This window comes from Heterodontus francisci, chromosome 3, assembly GCF_036365525.1.
Source record: "Heterodontus francisci isolate sHetFra1 chromosome 3, sHetFra1.hap1, whole genome shotgun sequence".
Lineage (NCBI taxonomy): Eukaryota > Metazoa > Chordata > Chondrichthyes > Heterodontiformes > Heterodontidae > Heterodontus > Heterodontus francisci.
The window spans coordinates 84,189,254-84,208,062 of record NC_090373.1 but is presented as its reverse complement, the minus strand read 5'-3'; the positions used below and the strand labels follow the sequence as shown (position 1 = coordinate 84,208,062).

At 43.0% G+C, this 18,809-nt stretch overlaps 1 protein-coding gene across 1 annotated transcript in view; it reads right to left on the bottom strand.

Annotated features, from left to right (window-relative positions):
• Positions 1-6,231, bottom strand: part of rab10 (RAB10, member RAS oncogene family) — a 64,183-nt gene extending 57,952 nt beyond the window's left edge. Inside the window, exon 1 of the mRNA XM_068024069.1 lies at positions 5,767-6,231. Coding sequence (XP_067880170.1) covers positions 5,767-5,893 — 127 coding nt within the window. The 5' untranslated portion in view covers positions 5,894-6,231. The remainder of the gene's footprint in view (positions 1-5,766) is intronic.
• Between the last annotated feature and the right edge of the window lie 12,578 nt (positions 6,232-18,809).

Sequence of the window (18,809 nt, the reverse complement as noted above, 5' to 3'; positions counted from 1 at the left end):
AAGTACATTTCCACTTGAATGGACAGTCATTCACCATGTTTAGTGGATATCTATCGCACAAGTACCCCATCCTTATGCCATTGGAGGTATCTGAACATTAAGTCTCTGGACAAGATAGTTATTGCAAAGCTTCTGGAAGAACAGGGTAACTGACAGCAACTTCCCGATTTCCATGTTTAACTATGGATGTGTGGTTGCTGGAAGTTGCTGATTTACTCCAATAATGGTGAGTGCTGATAGCCTCACTTTGCTATGTATTAAAAATATCAAAGCAGTTTTTACTCTCACTTTGCATTATGTAGATAAAGTCCAACATCTAAAAACTAAAAATTGATGCCACATGCTAAGTCAATATTTATATTGCCAATGGCAGAACTATATAGCATTACCAATTACAACTATGAAAGTTAAATACCATCTGTAATTATGAGTAATACATTAACACTAATTATGCAATCATGGATTGTTAATTTTTTGATTCCATTTTACATCTGGTTAAAAGAATGCTCAAAAGTGTCAACAGTTGATGAAGCACAATGGGGAAAAAAGAGTCACTTGCTTCAGCAATAATTAACATTAAAATGGCCTTCAACCTGCTTAATATTGCAACTCCATTCCAGCTCCAGTTAACTTAGCTCCATGACCATCCTCAGAGAAGGTGCAGAAGAGGTTTACTCGAACAGTACCAGGAATGAGGGATTACAGATCTGTGCAGACACTGGAGAAACTGGATTATTCTCCTTAGAGCAGAGAAGGGGAGATTTGACAGAGGTGTTGATAGAGTAATTAAGGAGAAACTGTTCCCAATGGCAGAAGGGTCAATAACCAGAGGACACAGATTTACAGGTAATTGGTAAAGGAACCAGAAATGACAAGTTAACTTTAGGTACGTGGTTAGGATTTGGAATGTAGTACCTGTAAGGGTGGCAGAAGCAGATTCAATAGTAGCATTTTGGATAGCTACTCGAAGGGAAAAATAAATTATAGGACTATGGGGAAGAGGAGGAGTGGGATTAACTGGACAGCTCTCTGAAAAAGCTGGTGCAGGAATGCTGGCCAAATAGCCTCCTTCTGCACTGTGCCATTCGATCAATTAAGAAACTTAATGCTGGGTGCAACTTATAAACAAGTACACTACCCTTAGAAATTTGGTGCAAGTCCAGTGGGGCTGCAAGTGTGATCAAAAATTTCAGCATGACAAGAGTTTTGCAGAAGGAAAATATTTTTTCACTGCAGTTACAGGCAATTTTGTAAATCTCCAGCACCGCAACTTTGAACTTCTATATTCAAACAGTGCCAATGCAACCATGAAGTGTAGCTGGTCCACATTAAATTGCAGACATCTTCAGACACATTCCAGCTTTTAATAAATCCTGCCATCACAGTAAATGAATACAGCCCTCATGAACTAAGGTACTGATTGTTTTCAATCTTGCAGGCATAAACATGAAAAACATGACTGCAGTAAATCTTCAAGGTATGCCCTCACTGACATTAACATATAACCAGTGACACTGAACTTCAGCAGTTACTACCCACTCCCTTGAAAATTTTCTCTCCCATGCTCATGAGGCAGATGGAAGCCTGTAAAATCAACAACGCAAGGACTAAGAAATATTTTATACATCAGGATAAGCAAAACAGAAGAACTAAAATCATGAGCATTTGTCAGAGGCAAATTTGTTATTTCAGCTTTAGACCAAAGCTTCTCTGAAAACTTCACTAAAGTCACTAATACGCATATGAAAGCAAATCAATGATGAGCGTTTCCTAAAACCCATGTCCCAAGTAACCCAACTTTCTATTAGTACATACCAGCAAATAAATATGCCCCTGCTCCCCACTGCCCCGCCCAACTCAGACAGGTTATGGCAAAAGCCGAATCCTTATTTTTGTGTTTCTGCACTACATCCAGTTCAATTAGTTGATCAAAAAAAGGTTGGGGAAATCCCTTATGGTTGGTTCATGCACTGGAGTATGCTGTCAGCAAGTATGACCAAACAAGGAGTAGCAACTCAACCAAAAACTACTTCAAATCTATGGATTGCATTCATCCACAAAATGCATAAAAACAGTTCTCCAATCATCTTTGGTTGAAGTCTATCAATTAGTGTCAAAAGGGATCCATTAGGCCAATGCCATTGCCTGACATGTCCCGAGGTCAACAACCTAAAGTGCCTCTTAAAGAACTGAAGAGAGCACAATATCACTGGCATTGCTCTTACATAAAAAAAAAAGGTCTGAAATGCAGTTTTCACAGATACAATGTTTCAATGAACCGGCTTACACCATACTCTCTAATGGTAAACCACTGAATATTTAACTGTGGCTTTAGCAGCAGAGTTAAAAATGGCAATGATCTTCGATGCCAAGAACCAGTTACTAACCTTGAAGCTGTTCTAAAGGTGGCTAATGTGATTTTATTCCTCTGTGCTTACTCCAAGCACTCTAGAATGCAAATACTTTTCTACCCACAAAGAGATTCCCACCACCCACCCCCCCCTCCCGAGACTAAAAACCATTAAAGAACTTGGCATCACTGTCTGTTCAAGAAGTCATTTGAGCCATGGCAGCATGTAGATCTGATCTGCTAAGAGTCCAAAATGTTAAAATGAAGTATGCTCAATTCCACCCAATTAAGACATTTACGGGGGTACGTGGTGGGCTGTATACGACAGCAGAATGTTTGTCCTGGGGCTCCAACCTAGGTCCTCACAAATAAGGTCCAAGTTATAAGAGTGCATGGCTCAATCCTGGATCACAAGAATTAATATAAAATGAGACCCATCTTAGTTCATCCATAAAGACTGCACACTTTCCCAATTGCAACCCTGCAATTCCAAGGTTTCTATCTCAACTGCTCAGTTTGGAAATACATTTCACATACTAATCACTGAAAAATTTCCCAATAACAGTCCTAGGTTTAATATACAATATACATGACTAGAAACAAAATGTTGTAGTCCATTTGACAAGCCACATTAATGAGGAAACTGTCCAACACATGTCATGAGTTTTCATTAACTTGTGTACTTACCCAACTTTATTACATTTTCCAATACAATCAGCCCCCACTGCCTTCTTAATCCATATCAGTCACCAGCTTCCGTGCAAAATAGTTCAAGCTAATTTGAACCAGATACCGTTTCCTATTCTCAAATTGGTTTTAAGCAATTTTTGGATTATCTGCTCAATACTCTATTAACTTACTCACCTTCATAAATAAATTCTGTCTATAAAAGCACCAATTCACAATCGCAGGATATCCCAAAGCACTTTACAGCCAATGAAGCAATATTGAAGTGTAGGCACTGTTACAATGTAGGAACAACGATGGCCAACTTGTACACAGCAAATTCCCACAAACAGCAATTGGATATCCACCAGATAATTTGCTGAGAAAACTACTGACCAGGACATCAGGCACAACTTCCCTGCTTTTCTTGTTAAAATAAAAATCCCATGGCATTATTTTCATCCACCTAAGAGGGCAGATGAGGCCTCAGTCTCTAGCCTCGAGGCAGAAAAGTAGCTTTCCCTTTTCTTCAAACCTCAGACCCTGACATGAGAGAACAACTTGGTGGTGCTTCTCTGGAATGCTTCCATGTACTTTGTGTGCCTCACTGATGTGAACTAGACTAGCAAATTATACCATTGCAGAATGACTTCCACAGTGTGAAATTCAGCATTGGAAATTGGCTGAGCGGCAGGAGACGGAGTAGGAATAATGGGCAGGAACTGACTAGTGGTATCCTGCAAGAATCAGAGTTGGAACCTTAACTACTCACTGTATTTATTAACAACTTAGATGACAGGGTAGAAAGCCATATATCCACATTTGGCAATGACACAGAGAGGTGGCAAGAAAGCATAAAATTACAAGGATATAGATCAAGTAAATAAGGAAAACTGCAGCAAATGGATTTCAATATAGGCACATGAGGTCATCCACTTTGGACCTAGACAGTACTCATTTCTAGTTTTTTACCATTTAAAAAAAAAAGGATAGAATAAAGAGGTCCAAAGAGACTTGGAACTACACAGATCATTAAAACCTCACGAACAGGTACAGAAAATCATCAAAAAGACTAATGGAATGCTGGCCTTTATATCTAGACACTAGAACACTGGGAATACAAGTCATACTGTAGCTACACAAAGCCCTGGTTAGACCACACCTGGTGTACTGTGAGGAGTTCTGGGCACCACACTTTAGGAAGGAGATACTGGCCTTGGAGAGTGTGCAGTATAGATTTACTAGAATGATACCTGGACTCCAAGGGTGAAATTAGGATAGATTGCATAAACTAGGGCTGTATCCCCTGGAATGCAATATGATCAAAGTTCAAGATGTTAATGGGAATAGGGTAGAGAGAAAAAAAATCTATTTCTACTGACTGGAACTGGGGGCAGTGTCAAAAAATTAGAGCCAGACCTTTCAGGAGAGAAATTAAGGAACACTTCCTTCCCCCAAAGGGTGGTACAAGTTTGGAATTTCTCCACAAACAGTAATTGATGCTAGATTAATTTTAAACCTGAATTTGAGATTATCAAAGGTGTCAAGAGATATGCACTCGAGTCCCTGATCAGCCATGATATCTCTGAATGGCAGAACAGGCCAGAGAGACTAAATGGCCTAATCATGTAGATTTCTCACTAACTTGATTTGAAGATTTCACAGTAGTTTTGCACACAACACCCAGGAAACCAAAAGCATTTTTACAAACTGCCACAAATTTTTAAACAGCATCTTAACCCAAAATACTAAAACTGTAAAAATGAAATGATACAGAAGCTTGCAGATATGATCCAAGTATCCTGCTCATGATTGAGCTCACCCACAACCAGATTAGCAATTCAGCTATGGTAACTAGATTGTATCCCATAAGCAATCACTTCCTCTGATTTTATTTGCTTTTATTTTAGTTAACTAAAAAGTTCAAAGTGCTGGAAATACTCAGCAGGTCTGTCAGCATCCGTGAAGAGAGAAACAAAGTTAACCTTGCATCAGAATGAAACATTAATCCTGTTTCTCTCTCCGCAGATGCTGCCAGACCTGAATATTTCCAGCACACTTTTTATTTACATTAGTTAAAAAAACATGGTCCAAATTAAACATTTAAAAATTGCTTTACTAACTTATGAAACTCCCAGCACTAATCACAATGACATTCATGAATTCATAGCATATCTGGATATTTCACCTGTTAAAAGTCGACTAGTTCAAATAAATACCTTAAACCAGTTTAAAGGAATTCGATTTAATAAACTAAGCCACTCGTTTTAAATGAAAGCATCATTTTTAAAAAAAGTGAATAGCATTGCCCGTAAAGTGGAAACACAGAAATAATCGTGATTTCCCCAAAAAAAATCAAGGTACCATTAACCAATAAGCAGCAAGTTTAACAGTTTAGCTTAAAAATGTAACTTAGGCTCCAGAAGTAAATGGCAACGTACAAGACCCGTTTTGGAAAAAAAAAAGCATAAAATTGCTCCAAATGCCACTTCCGCGCATACATAAACATCGACAAGATAACTGAATATCCTCTCATGAAGACAGAATTTTGAGAGATCAGTTAAAAATGTAACACTCCCCCTGACCTGGGTCCACTGCACCGGACGGCCCTGAGATTTGGAAAAAGGCTTTAATAAGGCAAAGGCCCAAACTCTCCCTTCGGACGGCCAACAGCCTGCACCCAACCCAGCAGTTAAATAAAACTGGGCCAAAAGCAGCGACCCCTGTCCCTCCCTCTCTCACTCACTCACCTATAGTAGAGATAAAAGTGGTGTTAAAGGCGTCATCCGAGAACCTGAAGAGGACGCAGGTTTTTCCCACCCCGGAGTCTCCGATCAGCAGCAGTTTAAACAGTAAATCGTAGGTTTTCTTCGCCATAATCTCCCACTCACTCGCTGTGCTATGAACTGGGGCGAGGAGAGTTCTTTTTTCAAAAAAGGAACAAAATGGCGCCTCTCTCTCGCTTGCTCTTTCACTTTAATAACGTTCCGGCCGCAACAAGTTAGATGCCATGAATTTCCATGTATCTGCCTGTTTAAAACACACACCAGCGGGTGGTCGTCCCTTCGTTAAACTTTTTTTTCCCCTCTCTTTTAACTTCGCTAAGACATTCGGATACCGCAGAAAAAATTTCATTCAACGTCGACGTCAATGCATCGCTGGCTCTCCTCCCTCTCATAAAACACACCGCCCGGTGCGGCCCTGTGCCTTCCCCTCCCGCCACCACCCACTTAGCACTTAGTGCTGCAGGAAGTCCCGCCCACCACGCACACTTTCGAGCTCCCATTGGTCCAGGGCGTGGCGTCAACTAACGTCAGCATGTCAATTACCCAGCCATCTCGGTCGCCCCTTGTTCCCGATTGTCAGAACCGATGATGTCATTGGGGTGTGAGCGCGCAGGCGCCGTGTCTCCCCTTGCGCGAAGAGGCGAGGGAGAATGGGAGTGACGGTGATGGAAGTTCGCTCTTTGCGAATCTGTGTGGTTTTGATTTATGTTTCGTCTCTGGGCCTCTGATTCAGAACATCACCTCGTCAGTAGCAACTTCCTAACTGCACTGAAGTCAGTGCGGCCAATGCTATTTTACTAACCTGGCAAACGTAGATAATTGCTCAGGTTCCTGGATTAGTACAAATGGGTGGTTGATGTTCGGCACAGACTCGGTGGGCTGAAGGGCCTGTTTCAGTGCTGTATCTCTAATCTAATCTAAATAATTAATGCTTGAAATTTATGGAATTATATTTTATTTTAAGCGTATTTGCAACTCATTACTCCTGAGGTAGTTAGTTAAAATATATATTTTCAAATCTGTATATAAATAAAAGTTTTGCAATTGGCTTTTAGCCGTCATATCTGCAGAGCATAGTGTCAACAGGGCACAACTATAATCATTTCAAATTTCACGAAAGAAGCCAAGCCATTAACGCTTAAACCAACGAACACAAAACGTAAAACATTGTACACGTGGGAAATCTGAACCAAAACGTTAATAATGTAGGCCAGTCAGCATCTGAGAAGAGTACACGTAGGTGAATGTGGGCCTGTCATCAAAACTTCAAAAAAAAATGCATGAACAGCATAAAAAAATAAAACAAAGGGAAGATGAAGGAAACCACACACAGTAGACAAGGAAAGAGAAAGCATGCATTTATGTTGCATCTTACATCTCCCATGAATGACAGATAAAGATGACAAGGTGATGAAAAGGTCACAGACATGAAATGTTAACTGTTTCTCTCTCCAAAGATGCTTCCAGACCTGCGAGTATTTCCAGCACTTTATGTCTTTATTAAAGAAAGATGATGTCTCCTACGTACCCATGGTCATCTTCACCTTGAAGGACAAACAACTAGCTGACACAACCCCATGATAAAGAAAAATTTGTATTTCTATAGTGTTATGACTAAGGTGAGAGGGGTGCACTGTTTTCTAGTTCCACTTCTCCACAGGTCACAAAATATGTTTAAATGTTTACCCAGTTACATGTACGGTCAGTCATATACTACTCTTTATCCCAGAATAAAATACACCAACCAGGTTTCTTTCATAACAAAATTATCAGTTTATTATAAAATAAGACATAATCAATAACAAAGTAAAGCATTAACACACAGAGTGAAATATGAAAGTTCCCTTTTATCTTAGTCCCTCACAAACACACACACATACACACCAGTTAAGTGAAAAACAGATTTTCTCTTTAGAACTCTGTTGCAAAAAAAACCCCACAAAAAGAATACTTTCGCCAAATACTTGCTAATTCTTGAAGAAAAAAAGAAGATATAGAAAGATATCAGCTGTCCCTTTTTTGGTTTGGCGTCCCAAATATGCATAGACGGCTGTCACTGGGATCTTTCTAGAACTATTCTTTTCAGGTGACTTTGAAGATCAGTTTGGGAGGCTTTCCGGGCAAACTGTGGCATCAGGGGTTTCTGGCAGGCTTTTCACGAGAAATGCAGCATTAGTTTCTCTATTTCTTAAACTTGATTCTCAGGAAGTTCTCAAAGAGATGGAAGAGGGTGTTGATGACTGTTTTTCTCCAACTGCCTTCAAAACAGTTCACACCCCAACACACTATCCAAAGTGAAACCTAAAACAATATCTCAAGAGTCAAGCCTCCTGCCCCCCTCTAAATCTTGATCTGTCACTTCTCTGTAAACATATGCCCTTCGTCCAAGGTTCCTGTTGTTTATCTTAATTGGTGACTAGTGGTCTCCAGTAGAGATTGTTTTTAGCACTCCTTGATTCTTCCAGTATTTTCAGCCAAATGTCCTTTCAATGAATTGTCAACAATAAAGCACAGTCCAGCTTCTATGAAATCTTCAGCCTTCTCCACAAATCCATCTCCACAATTTAAATATGTCCTCAAAAAAAAAACTTAACAAAAAATATAGAAGCACCGTCATATCAATAGCACCTTTCACGACCACTGGATGTTCCAAAGTGCTTTACAGCCAATGAAGTACCTTTGAAGTGTAGTCACTGTTATAACATAGGGAACATGGCAGCCAATTTGCACACAGCCAACCCCCACAAACAGCAATGTGATAATGATCAAGTAATCTGTTTTTGTGATGTTGATTGAGGAATAAATATTGGCCAGGATATTGAGGATAACTCCCTTGATCGTCATGACAGTACCATGGGATCTTTCACAGCCACCCAAGGGAAGAAAAGGAGCATTGATTTAAAATTTAATCTGAAAATAATCATCTCTAACAGTGCAGCACTGTCTCAGTACTTCTTTTGGGCCTCCTTATCTCGAGAGACAATGGATACGCGCCTGGAGGTGGTCAGTGGTTTGTGAAGCAGCGCCTGGAGTGGCTATAAAGGCCAATTCTGGAGTGACAGGCTCTTCCACAGGTGCTGCAGAGAAATTTGTTTGTTGGGGCTGTTGCACAGTTGGCTCTCCCCTTGCGCCTCTGTCTTTTTTCCCGCCAACTACTAAGTCTCTTCGACTCGCCACAATTTAGCCCTGTCTTTATGGCTGCCCGCCAGCTCTGGCGAATGCTGGCAACTGACTCCCACGACTTGTGATCAATGTCACACGATTTCATGTCGCGTTTGCAGACGTCTTTATAACGGAGACATGGACGGTCTCAGTACTACATTGGAGTATTAGCTTTGATTTTTATGCTTAATTCCTAGTATGGGACTTGAACCCATAACTTTTTACCTGAGAGGTGAACATGCTACCAACTGAGCCACATCATACATGCTACATATATGCAAACATATAAATTAGGAGCAGGAGTAGGCCACTCGGCCCTTCAAGCCTGCTCAGCCATTCAATAAGTTCACTGCTGAACTGATTACATTTCCACCTACCTCCGATAAACTTCCACCCCCTTGCTTATCAAGAATGTATCTACCTCTGCCTTAAAAATATTCAAAGACTCTGCTTCCACCGCCTTTTGAGGAACAGAATTCCAAAGACTCACGACCTCTGAGAGAAAACATTTCTCCTCATCTCCGTCTAAAATGGGCGATCCCTTATTTTTAAATAGTGACCCCTAGGGCTGGATTTTACCATAGGTGGATGGGATTTTGCCACCGACATAAAAGTCGTTGGGGAACTCGCTTCCATCTAGTCCGGGGATCCGACCCACATTTTACGGATCCCAGGCTTTAATTGTCCTGAGGCGGGACTTCCACCGGCCTGAGGGAGGAGGTCCTGCCTCAGTGAGCTGCTGGCCAATCAGCGGGCCAGCAGCTCTTAGTCCCACCAGCGCTACTGGGTGCGGTGGCCACTGCTGGGACTGCAGGCCAGCCGACCGAGGAGGATGCTATGAAGCCGGGATCCAAGGTAGGTTGTTGATGTCGCGCCGAGGGAATCGGACACGCCCCGGCGAAGCGAGGGTGGTCATTTGGGGGGAAGGAGGCGTTTTGGGTCCCGGGTGTGGATTGGGAGATGGGGGCGGCCCTCAATCGGGCACCCTGTGCCCAACTGCCATGGCACCCCCCCGGCGTGCGGAAAGGCCGGTAGCTATCGCTGGGTGGCCTTTCACGTCCCCAGCACGCCCGCTTGCCATGGGTAAAGTACCCGTGGAGGCGGGCGAGGGCCCTTAAGTGGCCGTTAAGTGGCCACTTAAGGGCCTTGATTGGCCTTGGGCTGGAGGGCCGTTTTCCCCCTACCCCACTGCCCGACCAACGTAAAGGTGGACGGAGCGGGAGTGGGGCAGGAAGGACTCCCAGAGCCTCACAGTCAATTTTACGCCGCCCCCATCCGCTCCCACACCACCATCCAACCCGTTAGGGCAGCATAAAATTCAACCCCTAGTTCTAGATTCTCCCACAAGGGAAAACATCCTTTCCACATCCACTCTGTCAAGACCCCTCAGGATCTTTTATGTTTCATTCAAGTCACCTCTTACTCATCTAAATTCCAGCCTAACCTGTCCAATCTTTCCTAGTAAGACAGCCCGCCTATTCCAGGTATTAGTCCAGTAAATTTTCTCTGTACTGCCTCCAATGCATTTACATCCTTCCTTAAATAAGGAGACCAGTACTGTACACAATACTCCAGATGTGGTCTCACTAATGCCCTGAATAGCCGAAGCATAACCTCCCTACTTTTGTATTCCATTCCCCTCACGATAAACAATAACATTCTATTAGCTTTCCTAATTACGTGCTGTACCTGCGTACTAACCTTTTGTGATTCATACACTAGGACACCCAGAGCCCTCTGCATCTCAGAGCTCTGCAAACTCTCACCATTTAGATAATGTGCTTCTTTTTTATTCTTTCTGCCAAAGTGGACAATTTCACACTTTCCCACATTATACTCCATTTGCCAGATCTTTGCCCACTCACTTAACCTATCTATATCCCTTTGTAGCCCCCTTATGTCCTCTTCAGAAGTTACTTTCCAACCTATTTTTGTGTCATCAACAAATTTAGCAATTATACCTTCGGTCCCTTCATCGAAGTCATTTCTATAAAATTGTAAAAAGTTGAGGCCCCAGCACAGATCCCTGTGGCACACCACTCGTTACATCTTGTCAACCAGAAAATGACCCATTTATGCCTACTCTCTGTTTCCTGTTAGCTATTTCCTGCTGTATTGCAGAATTTTTTTTATTTGTTCCTGAGATTACATCACTGGCAAGGCCAGTGTCTGTTGCCCATCCTAAATTGCCCTTGAGAAGGTTGTGGTGAGCTGCATCCTTGAACCAGGGCAGACCATGTGGTTTGGGTACACCCATAGTGCTTTTAGGTAGGGAGTTCCAGGATTTTCATCCAGCTACAAAGAAGGAACGGTGATATAATTTCAAGTCAGGATGGTGTGTGACTTGGAGGGAACTTGCAGTTAGTGGTGTTCTCATGCATCTGCTGCCCTTGTGCTTCTCAGTGGTAGAGGTTGTAGGTTTGGAAGGTTCTGTGAAGGAGGCATGGTGAGTTGCTGCAGTGCATCTTGTAGATGGTACACACTGCTGCCACTGTGCACTGGTGGTGGAGGAAGTGAAAGTTTAGTGTAATGGATGGGGTACACTGCTTTGTCCTGGATGGTGTCGAGCTTCTTGAGTGCTGTTGAAGCTGCATTCATCCAGGCGATTGGAGAGTATTCCAACACACTCCTGACTTCATCCTTGTAGATGGTAGAAAGGCTTTGGGGAGTCAGGAGATCAGTTATTGACTGCAGAATTCCCGGTCTCTGATGTGCTTTTGTAGCCACAGTATTTATATGGCTGGTCCAGTTCAGTTTCTGGTCAATTGTAACCTCCAGGATATTGTTGGTGGGGGTTGGGAGGGGCGGGGAGGGGATTCGGCAATGGTAATGTCATTGAATGTCAAGGAGAGATGATTAGATTCTCTTTTGTTGAAGATGGTCATTGTGGCATCAGGGATTTCTGGCAGGCTTTTCACCGAGTCTGTGCCATACCCACACTAGGGGCAATTTACAACGGCCAATTTACCTATCACCTGCAAGTCTTTGGCTGTGGGAGGAAACAGGCCACTTATCACTTGCCACTTATCAGCCCAAGCCTCAGGGTTGTCCGGGTCTTGCTGCATGCGGGCATCGACTGCTTCAGTACTCAAGGAGTTTTGAATGGCAGTAAGCACTGTACATTTATCAGCGAACATCCCCACTTGTGACCTTATGTTGGAGGGAATGTCATTGATGAAGCAGCTGAAGATGGTTGCTTCTAGGATATTACCCTGAGGAACTCCTGTAGTGATGTCCTGGGGATGAGATGATTGACCTCCAACAACCACTACCATCTTCTTTTGTGCTACGTATGAATCTAACCAGTGGAGAGTTCTCCCCCCCAATTCCCATTGACTTCAATTTTACGAAGGCTCCTTGATGTCACACTCAGTCAAATGCTGCCTTGATGTCAAGAGCAGTCACTCTCACTTCACCCCTGAATTCAGTTCTCTTGTCCATGCTGTAATAAGGTGTGGAGCCAAGTGGTTGTGGTGGAACCCAACCTGAGTATTGCTGAGCAGGTTGTTGCTGAGTAAGTGCCACTTGATAGCACTGTTGACAACACCTTCCATCACTTTGTTAATGATTGAGGATAGACTGATGGGGGTAACTGGTCAAATTTGAGTTGGATTTGTTTTGCTTTTTGGGGAAAGGACATATCGGGGCAATTTTCCACTTTGTCAGGTAGATGCCAGTGTTGTAGCTGCACTGGAACAACTTTTCTCGGGTGGAGCTAGTTCTGGAGCACAAGTCTTCAGTACTACTGCAGGGATGTTGACGGGACCCATCGCCTTTACTGTATCCAGTGCGCTCAGCCATTTTAAAAAATTCATTCATGGGATGTGGGCGTCCACATTCCTAATTGCCCATTCCTAATTGCCCTTGAGAAGGTGGTGGTGAGCTGCCTTCTTGAACCTTTGCAGTCCATGTGGGGTAGGTACACCCACAGTGCTGTTCGAAAGGGAATTCCAGGATTTTGACCCAGCGACAGTGAAAGAATGACGATATAGTTCCAAGTCAGGAAGGTGTGTGGTTTGGAGGGGAACCTGCAGGTGGTGGTGTTCATAACCATTTTCTGCTCTTGTCCTTCCAGGTGGTCGAGGTCGCGGGTTTGGAAGGTGCTGTCTAATGAGCCTTGGTGCAATGCATCTTGCTGCAATGCATCTTGTAGATGGTACACACTGCTGCTACTGTGCATTGGTAGTGGAGGCAGTGAATGTTTGTGGATGGAGGGCCAATCAAGCGGGCTGCTTTGTCCTGGATGGTGTCGAGCTTCTTGAGTGTGGTTGGAGTTGCACCCATCCAGGCAAGTGGAAAGTATTCCATCACACTCCTGACTTGTGCTTTGTAGATGGTGGACAGGCTTTGGGGAGTCAGGAAGTGAGCTACTCGCCTCAGGATTCCTAGCTTCTGACCTGCTCTTGTAGCCACGTTATTTATATGGCTACTCCAGTTCAATTTCTGGTCAATGGTAACCCCGAGGATGTTGATAGTGGGGGATTCCGCCATCGTAATGCCATTGAAAGTGAAAGAGAGATGGTTAGATTCTCTGTTGTTGGAGATGGTCATTGCCTGGCACTTGTGTGGTGCAAATGTTACTTGCCACTTATCAGCCCATGCCTGGATATTGTCCAGGTCTTGCTGCATTTCTACATGGACTGCTTCAGTATCTGAGGAGTCACAAATGGTGCTGAACATTGTGCAATCATCAGCAAACATCCCCACTTCTGACCTTATGATTGAGGAACTCCTGCAGTGATGTCCTGGAGCTGAGATGATTGACCTCCAACAACCACAACCATCTTCCTTTGCTCTAGGTATGACTCCAACCAGCAGAGTGTTTTCCCCCTGATTCCCATTGACTTCAGTTTTGCTAGGGCTCCTTGATGCCATACTTGGTCAAATGCTGCCTTGATGTCGAGGGCAGTCACTCTCACTGCACCTCTTGAGTTCAGCTCTTATGTCCATGTTTGAACCAAGGCTGTAATGAGGTCAGCAGCTGAGTGGCCTTGGCAGAACCCAAACTGAATGTCACTGAGCAGGTTATTGCTAAGCAAGTGCCGCTTAATAGCACTGTTGTCACGTGGAGTAAATCAAATCGGTTGAAGGCTGGCATCTGTAACAGTAGGGACGTCAGGAGGAGGCAGAGATGGATCATTCACACTACATTTCTGGCTGAAGATAGTTGCAAACTATGTGCATGAAGTCTGCCAAGATTGAGGATAGGAATGGCCATTGAGCCCTCTCCTCCTGTTAGTTGTTTAATTGCCAATCAACATTCACAACTGGATGTGGAAACACTGTAGAGCTTTGACCTGATCCATTGATTGTGGGATTACTTAGATGCTTCTATGACAGGTAGATTGATGAGCACAAGGTTAAGTAGGTTTTTTCATTGTGTTGGTTCTCTCACTGTCTGCTGCTGGCCCAGTGTAGCAGCTGTGACACTCGAGACTCAACAAGCTTGGTCATTATTGGTGCTGAGCCACTCTTAGTTATGGACATTGATGTCCTCCACCCAGAGTACATTCTGTGCCCTCGCTACCCTCTGTGCTTCTTCCAGGTGGTGTTCAACATGGAGGAGTACTGATTCATCAGTTGAGGGAGGGCTGGTGATAACCAGCAAGGGATTTCCTTGCCCATGTTTGATCTGATATCCTGAGACTTCATGGAATCTGCAGTCAATGTTGAGGACTCCAAGGCCATTCCCTCCTGACTATATACCACTGTGCCGCCACCTCTAGTAGATCTGTCCTGCTGAGGGGATGGTAATGGAGGAGTCTGGGACGTTATGTGAAAGGTATGATTCTGTGAGTATGACTATGCAAGGCTGTTGTTGACTAGTCTGTGGGAGAGCCCTCCCAATTTTGACATGAGTTCCCAGATGTTAATGAGGAGGATTTTGCAAAGTCACCTGTGCTTTGATGTGCCTTTATCATGTCCGGTACCTCGGTCAATGCCAGGTGGTTTGTCTGGTTTAAATCTTATTAAACTTTTTTTTAAATATAGAGGTGTGGTACAACTGAGTCACTTGCTTGGCCATTTCAGATGGCAGTTAAGAGTGGCTCTGGAGTCACATATATGCCAGCCCGATCAGGACAGCAGATTTCCTTCCCTAAATGGTGTCAGTGAACCAGATGGGTTTATTAAACAAAAATCCACTATTTTCATGGTCCTCATTACAGATACTATCTTTTTATTCCAGGTTCATTTAATTAACTGAATTTAAATGCCCCAGCTATTGTGATGCAATTTGAACTCATGTCTCCAGATTATTAGTGCGGCCCTTCTGGATTACAAGTCCAGTAACATAACCAACACGCTACCATGCCTGTGTGCAGCTAGTGCAATATTTTTGAAGTTTCACCCCTGTTGTAATGTACGCAAATATGGCAACCAATTTTTACACAGCAAGTCCCACAAACAGCCAGGACATAAATGACCAATTACCGAGGAAGTGCTGCACCGTTGGAGGAGCCCTACAAGCCTCCGCCAGCCCTTCAACCCTCTGAGATCTCTGAGCTCCTCCAATTCTCACCTGTTGTGCATTCCCAATTTTAATTGCTCCACCGTTGACAGCCTTCAGCTGCCTACGCCCTGAGCTTACAGTCTCTCTACCTCGCTTTCCTCCTTTAAAACACTTCCTAAAACTTAACCCTTTGGCCAAGCTTTTGGTCATCTGCCCTAACATCCCTTTATGTGGCTTGTGTCAAATTTAGATTGGTAATGCCCGTGTGCAGCAACTAGGGAATGTTATACTATATTAAAGATGCTACATAAATGCAAGTTGTTGTTGAGCCATTTTCCAGACATTATGCTACCCTTTTAAGTGGACATAAAAATTTCCACTTCACTATTCAGAGTACATAGTTCACCCAGTGTCCTAGCCAATGTATACCCCTCAACCAACATCACTAAAACAGAGTATATGGTCATTTGTCTAACTTCTGTTAGTGGGACCTTGTTATCCACAAACTGGCTGGCTGATTTCCCCGCATTACAATAATGACTATAATTCAAAAAGTTTTTCATTGACTTTGAAGCAGTTTGGGTCATCCTGAGGTTGTGAAAGATCTTATAAAAACACTTTTAAACCTGTTTCTCTGCTGTTGGTTGCAAACAAATTGTTGATGAAGACATTTCGAAACCCTCCCCCCTGCTTTTTGCATAACATAATGGCATGTACTATATTGCTCTTAAAAGGGAGCACTCTCACAATGCGACATTGAACTTTCAGCTCAGATTATGCTTATGTTACCATGTGTAGTTTTGGTCACCTCATTACAGAAAGAATGTAATTGCACTAGAGAGGGTACAGAGGAGATTTACAAGGATGTTGCCAGGACCTGAAAAATGCAGATATGAGGAAAGATTGGATAGGCCGGGGTTGCTCTCCTTGGAACAGAGGAGGCTGAGGGGAGATTTGATTGAAATGTATAAAATTGTGAGGGGCCTCGATAGAGTGTATGTGAAGGCCTATTTACCTTAGCAGAGAGGTCAGTGACAAGGTGGCATAGATTTAAAGTGATTGGTAGAAAGATTAGAGGGGAAATGAGCAATTTCTTTTTCACCCAGAGGTTGGTGGGGGTCTGGAACTCACTGCCTGAAAGGGTAGTGGAGGCAGAAACCCTCAACTCATTTAAAAGGTGTCCGGATATGCATCGCCATTGCCATAACCTGCAGGGCCACGGATCAAATGTGGGAAGGTGAGATTATGCTGGGCGGCTCATTTTTCAGCCAGCATAGACACAATGGGCCAAGTGGGCTCTTTTCTGTGCCGTGAAATTACTATGATTCTATGAAATCCATGACCTTTATTTTTATTCGTTCCTGGGATGTGAGTGTTGCTGGCAAGGTTAGCATTTGTTGCCCATCCCTAATTGCCCTTGAGAAGGTGACAGGAAGTAGAATGGCCTATTTCTTTGGAAACAGGTGGTTGAAGTGATAGTAACATGAGAGAATAGAATTTGTAATGAGAAATTAGACATTAAAGGACACAGAATGTGTAAATCACTGAGGTAGGTGGGGTGGGAGGATGGACAGGGGATAAGGCAGGTAGAAATGAAAGCAGGAAAAGTGAGTAAAGCAGAATGGACTCCAGCTGTCCAGTAGCCTAGGAGTAGAAAAAGTAGGTCAACACCAAGTGTGCTAACTGCCCTTCTAGCACAGTGTTCCCATGGAGGGTTCCCAGTCCAAGTCCGCATGCCCACGCCCACCCCAACCCAGTCCTCATCAAAATGCTGACAAAACTATCCGGGATCACAAGCATATTCTCACATGGAGAAAGTGGAGGCCAGAGTTAAGCTCTGAAGCTATTAAAGTCAATATTAAGACGAGAGGGCAGCGAAGTGCATAATAGAAGCAATAATAAAAGTATAAGGTCCTGTTCCTCGAGCTTACATTGAGATTCAATGAAACTTGCAGAAGGCTAAAGGGAAAGAGATCAGAGTGGGTCAGGTAACTGAGAGCTTGGGATCACACTTGTGGATGAAATGGAGATGTTCAGCAGAGTGGTCATCTAATCTACATTTGGTTTCCTCAATGTAGAGGAGACCACACTGAGATGAAATAAAGTTTACTAGGATGAAGGAAGTACACATAATCTCTGACTCTCATGGAAAGAATTTGAGGCTCAGGGCAGTGACTAGGAGGTGAAAGAAGATGTTGCAGCTCCTGCATCTACACAGTCTTACGACTGCAGCAGGAGCAACGCACTGTCAATTCAGTCCCATCATTCCACAGGTCACAGCATATTATTAAAGTTTTCCCACCCAACCTGAAAACTGCCAAATTGAACATTCTAGTAACCCCAGAATAAAACAGATCAAATCAGGTATCTTTAGACAACAACAAATTAACTATTTATTAAAACTAAATCTTAAACACTATTAGGATAAACCTATGCATAAAGACCTTATAACTTCTTATTTTAATCAAACTCCCCATTCACGCACATACACTCAAAAATAACAGTAGTTAATTGGTTTTAAAAGTGGTGTTTTTAAAATTTAGCTGCTTCTTAAGAATAACTAAATAAGTAAGTCTTTGTGGGTTACATTCCGGGTGGATGAGGTATTCTAATGTGAATGTAATCAAATGCTACTCGAAGTCTTCACTTGGATTTGATGAAGCAGTCTGCTTTTGATAGGCATTCAAACTTTTCGGCTGCAGCAGGCATCAACAGTTCCTTCAGCAATACCAAATTGTCTCTTAAAAGGGTTATTTCCTCTTTAGGCAATTAATTTGGCCTGTAGCTCCTTGCAGAATTTCTGCTGAGAGAGAATGGACAGCCCTTTCAGTACACTTCACTGATGAGTCTTGCTCAGACCAGTTTTGCCAGTTTTACACATTGTCAAATAGAAACGTTATAGCATATGACCGCTCTCTCCTGCTGTTGCCTAGGTAACAAAATGCAGTTGTGGCACACTGTGTCTCAGAAAATCCCAAACTTCTCTCCCTGTCTTAAAGGCGCACTGTTATTAGCAGAGTCTTAAAGGCACACTGTTTTAATCCAAGAAGAAAAATAATTACAGTTCCGTGACAACAGGAAAGTCCTTTCAGAGAGAAGGGAGGGGATAATTCATTTGGTGGTGGGATCATGTTGTAGGTGATGAAAATGGTGGATGATGATTTGGCTAATGCAGAGGCTGGTGGGATGGAAGATGAAAATGAGGGGGTCCAATCTTGGGGCGGGCAGGGGAATGGTAAACTCAGAAGCACAGGAAATGGGACACCCGTTTTCTTTCAAAAAATTTCCACACACAAAAAAAGAAACCATTAACAGCTATTTTAAAAAAGTCAGAAAGCCTTCAGAAATTATAGTTTCCACTTTCCCTTAATTTCACCCCTAACTTCATCCGCTG